General features: G+C 48.2%; 1 protein-coding gene across 1 annotated transcript in view; it reads right to left on the bottom strand.

Annotated features, from left to right (window-relative positions):
- Positions 1-10000, bottom strand: part of stab2 (stabilin 2) — a gene marked incomplete at both ends in the record, with an annotated part of 59131 nt that overhangs the window by 36164 nt on the left and 12967 nt on the right. The window contains 19 exons of the mRNA XM_080538233.1: positions 90-167; positions 281-392; positions 886-1022; positions 2046-2093; positions 2374-2466; positions 2872-2967; positions 3460-3624; positions 3866-3959; positions 4103-4283; positions 5214-5325; positions 5662-5748; positions 6824-6931; positions 7055-7108; positions 7795-7947; positions 8075-8155; positions 8357-8410; positions 8783-8899; positions 9221-9283; positions 9780-9917. Of these exons, the coding sequence (XP_080394359.1) occupies positions 90-167; positions 281-392; positions 886-1022; positions 2046-2093; positions 2374-2466; positions 2872-2967; positions 3460-3624; positions 3866-3959; positions 4103-4283; positions 5214-5325; positions 5662-5748; positions 6824-6931; positions 7055-7108; positions 7795-7947; positions 8075-8155; positions 8357-8410; positions 8783-8899; positions 9221-9283; positions 9780-9917 (1971 nt within the window). The remainder of the gene's footprint in view (positions 1-89; positions 168-280; positions 393-885; positions 1023-2045; positions 2094-2373; positions 2467-2871; positions 2968-3459; positions 3625-3865; positions 3960-4102; positions 4284-5213; positions 5326-5661; positions 5749-6823; positions 6932-7054; positions 7109-7794; positions 7948-8074; positions 8156-8356; positions 8411-8782; positions 8900-9220; positions 9284-9779; positions 9918-10000) is intronic.

Raw genomic sequence — 10000 nt, 5'->3', positions numbered from 1 at the left:
GGCAGACAGGCAGACAGGCAAAAAATCGTTCAAAAACGCTTTCTTAGCTGAGTGTGATTTTATATCCAACACTGACACCATCATCCCACCGTATCAATGATGTGGATCAATCCATTGGTTGCCATGACGTTGGCTGTCGTTACGGTCGCTCCTCCAATCACTGTGGACTGACAGAGTATGCAAGGTTAACATCCTCAGTGACATCACCTGACGTCACCTGACGTCACCGTTCACCCCGAGCTCCGACACCAGGACATGCGACGACGACCCTGACTCTCACCTGATTGGTGCTTGAGACAGGAAGTGATGTGGTCAGGAGGGAAATCAGCTGTGGGGAGGAGGACGCGCCGCGCAGGTCCGACAACGAGTAGACGCCCGGGATCATGTGGTTCCTGTTAGGGATGAGGCGGAAGAGTGGATGAGCGGATGATTCTGATTTTGACCCGGTTCTGCCCCCTACAGAGACAGTAGGGGACTCTCTCACAAGGTACTGTCGGTCGGGGGAGGCTGGTGGAGGTAGAAATCAGAGGACACACCTGTGGTATCAGACACATGGGTGTGGTATGAAACACTGTTCCTCATTCCATTCCATGCATTACGATGAGCCCGTCCTTCGATTTCTACCTCCACCAGCCTCCACAAAGGAGTGAAGGTGAGAGGTAAAAGGAGTCTGCATGGAAGGGTAGTGGTGGCCTCCTGGATAGTGAGTTGGACTGGTGATCAGAAGGTCATGAGTTCAAATCTCACCTGGGGAACACCACCACTAGTGTGTCCTTGAGTAAGACACTTAGCCCTAAGTTACTCCAGGGAGACTGTCCCTGTAATCTCTGATTGTAAGTCAGCTTTGGATAAAAAATGGGTTAAAATGTAAAAGGAAGATCTCACCTGACGAGGCTGGGTATGTTTCCGGGGTCAGTCCAGAAGTCCTTTTCTTCGGAGGCCATCTTGTTTATGGCTGCTGAGGACGGCACCAGGAGAGTGAGGTTCTGGCTGGTCGACAGCGTGTCCAGGAGGTCTGCATCCTACACACACACACACGAACACGCACACACACACACACACACACACACACACACACATACACACACACACACACACACACACACAGACTGTATTTAGACAATCAGGAAAATGACCAACCATATAAACATCTCTAACACACACCTCTAGACTAACACACACCTCTAACACACACCTCTAACACACCTCTAACACACACCTCTAACACACACCTCTAACACACCTCTAACACACACCTCTAACACACACCTATCACACACACCTCTAACACACACCTATCACACACACCTATCACACACACCTCTAACACACACCTCTAACACACACCTCTAACACACACCTCTAACACACCTCTAACACACACCTCTAACACACCTCTAACACACCTCTAACACACACCTCTAACACACCTCTAACACACACCTCTAACACACACCTCTAACACACACCTCTAACACACACCTCTAACACACCTCTAACACACCTCTAACACACACCTCTAACACACACCTCTAACACACCTCTAACACACACCTCTAACACACCTCTAACACACACCTCTAACACACACCTCTAACACACACCTTTAACACACACCTCTAACACACACCTCTAACACACACCTCTAACACACACCTCTAACACACCTCTAACACACACCTCTAACACACACCTCTAACACACCTCTAACACACACCTCTAACACACACCTCTAACACACACCTCTAACACACACCTCTAACACACACCTCTAACACACACCTCTAACACACCTCTAACACACACCTCTAACACACCTCTAACACACCTCTAACACACACCTTTAACACACACCTTTAACACACACCTCTAACACACACCTCTAACACACCTCTAACACACACCTCTAACACACACCTCTAACACACACCTATCACACACACCTCTAACACACACCTCTAACACACACCTCTAACACACACCTCTAACACACACCTCGAAAACACATCTGTAAAAGGTTGAGAAACGGTGGAGGTCCAACTCACCGTCACCCATTTGATGAAGTCAAAGACATCAGGAAGGCCCATCAGCTCCTGCACAGACACAGCGGAGGTTAGCTAGCGAACGGTTGGGTTGTTAGACCGTTCAAAAGAGAACCAGAACACACCTATACGTTTATCCAGGGGCTCAAAGGGAAAACTACTTCAGAGAAAAGAAGCTTCAGCATTCTTAAAAAAAAACCTGCACCTTCATTTTCATGGATTTGAAAAAAAATACCTCAGTTAGCCACTCTGGGCCATGGCCACACACACACTCACACACACACACACACACACACACACACACACACTCACACAGACAGACTGTACTCACCTGTCCCACGTTGCCGTAACACACCTCTCCATCGCCTGTGTATCCATCCACACACACACACTTCCACTGACCAGACAGGTAGCGACAGCTAGCCTGAGAGAGAGAGCAGACGAAGATCATCATCATCATCATCATCGTCATCATCATCATCGTCATCATCATCGTCATCATCGTCATCGTCATCATTATCATCATCATCATCATCATCATCATCGTTATCGTCATCATCATCATCATCATCTTCATCGCCATCATCATCATCGTCGTCATCATCATTGTCATCATCATCATCATCATCATCATCACCATCATCATCATCATCATCGTCATCATCATCATCATCATCGTCGTCATCATCATCTTCTTCATCATCATCATCATCATCATCATCAGTCTTACATTTAGACATACATACTATTTACATACTACATACTATAACTGTCGTGATCTGATTCTATAATTCATGTGTGAGCCAGTGAGACGAGTCTGGACACACACCTGGTAGTGGCAGCCTCCATTTTGTGCCACACACTGATTGATCGCCTCGCACTCCCTTCCGTTACCCCGGAAACCGGCCTTGCACATACAGTCGCTCTGCAGGTGGAAAGAGAGAGAGAGAGAGAGAGAGAGAGAGGACATTTGTGGTACATTTGGGGTGTGGGTGTGTTTAAAAAATGCATATATTTGGTTCAAAGTAACAAAGGATGATGGGGGCGAAGGAATAGGGCGAGTTGACCCCCACCACCCATTTTACATTACATTAAATTTTTGGCCTTATTCCAAAGCTACTTAGTACAAATACATTTGACTAAGTAAGTAATCTATGCTCAGGCCTGGGGCCATTGGCAGTCATCGTGCTAGAATTTATTCTTATTATTAATATAAAATAAATGTATTATTATTATTATTATTATTATTGTTACAAAGGGGAAATAGTACAGGGGGGTAGTAGATACAGGAGGGACAGCTAAGGTGTAGCCTGAAGAGATGGGTCTTCAGTCTCCAGCGGAAGATGGGGAGTGATTCTGCCGCCCAACCCCCACGCCCCACCCCCACACCCCCCACCCCCCTGTGCCCCTGTCCTACCTGTCCAGGGCCTATGAAGATGCAGCTGGCGTTAGGATGGCAGCCCCCTCTGTCAGGGGTCAGGCAGTCGTTGATGGCCTGGCACTCGTTTCCATCCCCATCCTCCCTCCACCCCGCCAGACACTGGCATGTGTGTTGGCCTGGCCCCGTCTTTAAACATTTGGCCTATAGGGGGCGATGTGGAGCACAGGGTTAGCTGAAAACAGTAAAACAGTAGACTCTCATAACGGGGTGAAATAGAACAATATTGTGGTGGAGAAAGTATGGAAAATGTATGTTTGTGTGTGTGTGTGTGTGTGTGTGCGTGTGTATGAGTGTGAGTGTGAGTGTGAGTGTGAGTGTGTGTGTGTGTGTGTGTGTGTGTGTGTGTGTGTGTGTGTGTGTGTGTGTGTGTGTGTGCGCTTACATTCACGCTGCAGCCTCCTCGAAGCGGAGGGGCACACATGTCATCCTCCACACACGTGATCCCGTCACCTTGGAAACCAGACTTACACACACACCTACACACACAGAGCATACACTTAGTAGACCAAACCTCTGAGGGAAGAGGGAACTCACTTGGATACAACGTATATAAAGATGTTATCTTGCAGTTGTACTTCCATAAACCCAAACAAGGCCTCGGTGAAGCCTGCACACTCACTTGACTGCCCCTCCGTTGAAGTCACACTCTGCGTGGGCGTGGCAGAACTGCACCAGGGGGCCACAGGCCTGGGTGTGGCGCTCACAGTACTTGCCGGTGTAGGACGGCTTGCAGGTGCTCAGCTTGCAGCTTCCATCTGACTCGGGGCGGTTATCACACTGGCCATGGATACAGCCACAGGCTGGGGGCGGGGAGAGAGACGCATCATCAACCTGAGACAACGATGTCATCACCCTGAGACTCATAATAACAATCATAATAATAATAATATTAATAGTGAGACTGTTTACAGTGTCTGTATACACTCGTGAAACATACTGTTCTTCGTCCACGGTAAGAAGTGGACTAGTAACCATAGTAAATAGTTTGGTAGCAGACCTGAGTTAAAATAGTATCAAATCATTTCAAAACACTTTTCTGTGCTTGATTGAGTTTGCCTGGCACAACAGAGCCAATGGACACAAAATTGCAAACCCCGCCCATCTGGCACTGCAGGCAGACCCAAGCAAACGCTCAACGTATTTGAAACGTGAATACGACGGTATTTCAACCCAAGTCGATCGGATAGGGGTACAGAATAGGGTAGTTTCTTCTAACATTATGACTGCCAATGGCCTCTGGCCCGAGCATAGATTACTTTTTCTTGCGATGACTGGTGGATAGATGATTCACTTACTTAGACAAATGTATTTGTTGTAAGTCGCTTTGGATAAAGGCGTCTGCTAAATGTCAGAAATGTAAATGTAATGTAAATGTTGTCGTGCAGGGACTAGTAGCAGATCCATCTGTGTCATGTAGGGTTGGAGAGTGAGTGAGAGTCAAGGTGAGTGTGTTAGTGTGTGTGTGTGTGTGTGTGTGTGTGTGTGTGTGTGTGTCTGTGTGTGTGTGTGTGTGTGTGTGTGTGTGTGTGTGTGTGTGTGTGTGTGCGCGTGCGTGTGTGTGTGTATGTGTGTGTGTGTGTGTGTGTGTGCGTGGTGTTTGAGTGTGTGTGTGTGTGTGTTTCCTGATGAGTGTGTGGAGTCAGTGTGTTTCTGTACTCTCAAGAGTGTGTGTGTTTGTGTGTGTGTGTCAGTGTGTGTCAGTGTGTGTGTGTGTGTGTGTGTAAGTGTACTTTTTTCACAGGACGGTCCATATTTGTTGAGGTTGTTGCAGTACTGGCACCGGGAGCCCTTGTAGCTGGCCTCACACACACACGTCCCGTTGCCCTCCACCCCGTCAGCACACTGCAGCATGGCAACAACAGACACACAGCAGAGTGTTGACACACAACACACAACAGACAGCACAGCAGAGTGTTGACACACAACAGACACAGACGCACAGACAGCACACAGACGCACAGCAGACGGCAGGACTAACCGACGACTGCTGCTGCTACGAGAAACTGTTCTCCGCGGTTTAGGAGTTGTTTAAACAACCACAACTTCACTTCAGATCAGTTTATACACAGCTAACAAAAAAAAAAGAACAACAGGAGTGACTGTGGAACGAAAAACAAGTTCAGCACGTGTGGCTAAATCACCTCAAAGTCCGTGTGGTCAGTGGTGCAGGTGACTCACCTCGCCATGCCGGGAGCAGGGGGCTTTGAATCCCCCAGGACAGGGGCTGCACTCTGGCCCGAAGAAGCCCTTACAACACACTGGAGTCTGGGGAGAGGGGGGAGGAGAGGAGGGGGGAGGAGAGGAGGGGGATGTCAGCTCAAACAGCCCCAACAGGTCTCCCTTGGGCAGGTGAAGGGGGGATCATTTGTGGTCGTGTGTGAGTGTGTGTAGTGTGTGTGTGTGTGTGTGTGTGTGTGTGTGTGTGTGTAGTGTGTGTGTAGTGTGTGAAGTGTGACGGTGTGTCAGCGGTGCATGAGGTTTGTGTGTAGTGTGTGTGTAGCGTGTGAGCGGTGTGTGTAGTGTGTGAGCTGTGTGAGGTGTGTGTGGTGTGTGAGGTGTGTGTGGTTTGTGTGGTGTGTGAGGTGTGTGTGGTTTGTGTGAAGTGTGACGGTGTGTCAGTGGTGCATGAGGTTTGTGTGTAGTGTGTCAGGTGTATGAGGTGTATGAGGTGTGTGAGGTGTGTGTAGTGTATGAGGTGTGTGAGGTGTGTGTAGTGTATGAGGTGTGTGAGGTGTGTGTAGTGTATGAGGTGTGTGAGGTGTGTGAGGTGTGTGTAGTGTATGAGGTGTGTGAGGTGTGTGTAGTGTATGTGTAGTGTGAGGTGTGTGTAGTGTGTGAGGGTGTGTGTAGTGTGTGAGGTGTGTGTGTAGTGTGTGTAGCGTGTGAGCGGTGTGTGTAGTGTGTGAGGTGTGTGTAGTGTGTCAGGTGTATGAGGTGTGTGAGGTGTGTGTAGTGTAGGTCTAGTGTGAGGTGTGTGTGAGGTGTGTGTAGTGTATGTCTAGTGTGAGGTGTGTGAGGTGTGTGAGGTGTGTGTAGTGTGTGAGGGTGTGTGTAGTGTGTGAGGTGTGTGTGTAGTGTGTGTAGTGTGTGAGGTGTGTGTGTAGCGTGTGAGCGGTGTGTGTAGTGTGTGAGGTGTGTGTAGTGTGAGGTGTGTGAGGTGTGTGTAGTGTGTGAGGGTGTGTGTAGTGTGTGAGGTGTGTGTGTAGTGTGTGTAGCGTGTGAGCGGTGTGTGTAGTGTGTGAGGTGTGTGTAGTGTGTGAGGTGTGTGTAGTGTGTGTAGTGTGTAGTGTGTAGTGTGTGAGGTGTGTGTAGTGTGTGTAGTGTGTGAGGTGTGACTCACTGTGAGGGTCTTGTTACAGAGCAGCTGGCAGCCCAGCATGTGGAAGCCTAAGCCTAACCCATAGCCTGCGCTCGTATCCCGGAACACACAGCCACGAATGGTGGTGTTCTACACAACAGAACCACAAGGGGGCGACGTCAGCACAGTGAATCCAGTCCAAGCAGTGAAAATAACATGTATAGTGGTCTTCTTATAGTCTACGAACATGAGTTGTGTGTTCTGGGTTCTTACCGTCGACACTCCGGCTGGACAGTAGGACTTTTTCAGACAGCTGCCACACGGACCCTGGGGTGGGAGGGGAGAGGGGAGAGAGAGAGGGGAGAGAGGAGCGGCCGTTTGTGTTTGTCTTTATGTGGATTAGCCCGTTAGCTGTTACCTTCCTGGGGTCCCACGCAAAACACACACAATACTAAACGATACAAGACGAAGACGACACAGCGATGACCTGGCAAACGACGACAGCCTGACACGAGGCCTGTCTGTCTCTCAGATTCACATAAGGCCTGTCTGTCTGACTCTCACAAGGACTGTCTATCTCTCAGAGAAGGCCTGTCTATCTCTCAGAGAAGGCCTGTCTGTCTCTCAGACTCACACAAGGCCTGTCTGTCTCTCAGACTCACACGAGGCCTGTCTGTCTCTCAGACTCGCACAAGGCCTGTCTGTCTCTCAGAGAAGGCCTGTCTGTCTCTCAGACTCACACAAGGCCTGTCTGTCTCTCAGACTCACACGAGGCCTGTCTGTCTCTCAGACTCACACAAGGCCTGTCTGTCTCTCAGGCTCACACAAGGCCTGTCTGTCTCTCAGAGAAGGCCTGTCTGTCTCAGACTGCCACAAGGCGAGTGTCTTTGAGCCCCGGAAAAGCGCTATATAAATACAATGAATTATTATTATTATTATTATTAAGGCCTGTCTGTCTGTCATAGAAGGCCTGTCTGTGTCTCAGAGAAGGCCTGTCTGTCTCTCAGGCTCACCTTGTAAACGCTCGGCTGGGAGACATCACACCTGTGGGGCAGAATGGGCTCGATGGAGGGCGGGGTCAGAACTCCGTCCAGCGAATAGAGACGTCCGTTCTTGGCCTCCACGTCGGCCTCGAGCACGGCCATCCCATTGACCAGGATCTGGCCCTGTGTGGGGTAGACAGACAGACAGTCAGTCAGACAGACAGACAGACAGACAGACAGTCAGACACAGCTACTGTATATCACCAGAGGACTGGGGCATCTCCCAGTGTGGTGAGGTTAGATAACTTACAGTTTCTGTCACGTTGAAGGACAGGACCTGATTGGCCATGGTCACTATGCGCGGGCTTGACACAGCGTAATACACCTCCAGCTTCAACAGGAGAGAGGACAGGAAGTGTCACTTAGCAACCAAAACACCAGAAATATGAAAGACAATCCACAATGTCAGTAAGTTTTTTTTTTGTGACTGACTTGATTGATGAATTGATTGATTGATTTGTCTTTTACAAATATATAAATTTACTTTCAGACACACAAGCATATCCTGACCCATACACACTCACACACCTACCTTGGTCGATGCAATGATATGGTTACGGACCAGCTCCAGTAGTTTAGTAGTGCCCTGAAATAACACAACAGTTAAGTCACTCACACACGCCACACACACACACACACCACACACACACACACACACACACACACACACCACACACATGCCACACACACACACACACACACACGCCACACACACACACCACACACACACACCACACACACACACACCACACACCACACACGTATGTATTTATCATGTCTTCTGTATAGTTAAACACTCTACAGTATAATGTTCTTGAATGTTCTACAGTACACCTGCCCAGGAACTGGAAATGAAAATGTACTTGGTCCCTGTCAAACAAACACATATCACAAAATGTGTACACTGTAGTCAAGCCATTGGACTGAACAGGCTGTCATGTAGGAGTGTGTCCCGTACCTCATTGGAGCTGATGTAGGCCAGCTCTCCCTCCTTCATAGCCTCGAAGGCGGCTCCCGTGGGGGCAAAGATGGTGTATGGACCCGGCTCCTCCAGCACTGACTCCATGTTGATTTTCTGAGGAGAAGATAATAGTGAGATCCTGTGACAGCAGGTTTGTGCCACACCACACATGCATGCGCACACACACAGACACACACACACACACATGCCGGCACACACGCATGCAGCCACGCATGCAACCATGCATGCACACGCACACACACACGCACGCATGCACACACACACACACACACACGAATGCACGCAAGCATGATAGCACACTGGCACGCACACACGCATGCAGCCGCGCATGCAGCCATGCTACACACACACACACACACACACACACACACACCTTTGCTTACAAGTCAAGGTTATAAAAGACACATTCCACACCTGTAGTAAGAACTTGAACTGGGCGAACTTCCCGTAGTCTGAGACGATCTTCATCAGGTTCTCCTGTCAGGACCAGGAGGACACATAGTATGACACCTTCTGTGTTATGACATCATGTCTGAGGAACGCTATCAAAAACATTCCTTTGATACCATTCCTCATCCCATTCCATGCATTACCATGAGCCTGTCCTCTGATTTCTACCTCCCCCAGCCTCCCCGGTCAGAAATACTATTTTAATTTGTGTTGATTGAGTTTGTTATTGTAGTAGGTAGGTCCTCAATTAATTAAAAAAATATATACACTAAAGTTAGTGAGCAGGTTGTGTAAAGTATTGACTGAATATCATTTACAATCATATTTCCATGACATTTAAAATTCACGAGCATATTCTCATGACATTTAAAAACAGCCGCTGAAATGAGATACATATATATATATATATATATATATATATATATAGATAGATAGATAGATAGATAGATATACATATACATATATAGATGTATATAATGAACATAAAGATAAAGACAAATGAAGGTCTCCTGTCTCTCCGTACCTCACTCTCACTGTCCACGGTGGGCGCCACGCTGTCCATCAGCTTGTTGATGATGTGGATGACCCCGTTGGACGCGATGATGTCAGACTGGAGGATCCCGCCCTTCTTCCTGCTGCCATGGATACGGATCTTTAGTTGCTGGTCCGGTGAGGAAAGAACAAACAAAACAAAAAACAAAAACAAGTGTTTGGATTATTATTGATGTAGAAAAAGCCCTGGAT

The sequence above is a fragment of the Nansenia antarctica genome (genome assembly GCF_963989245.1).
Source record: "Nansenia antarctica genome assembly, chromosome: 8".
NCBI lineage: Eukaryota > Metazoa > Chordata > Actinopteri > Argentiniformes > Microstomatidae > Nansenia > Nansenia antarctica.
This window is presented reverse-complemented; position numbering and strand designations above follow the sequence as displayed.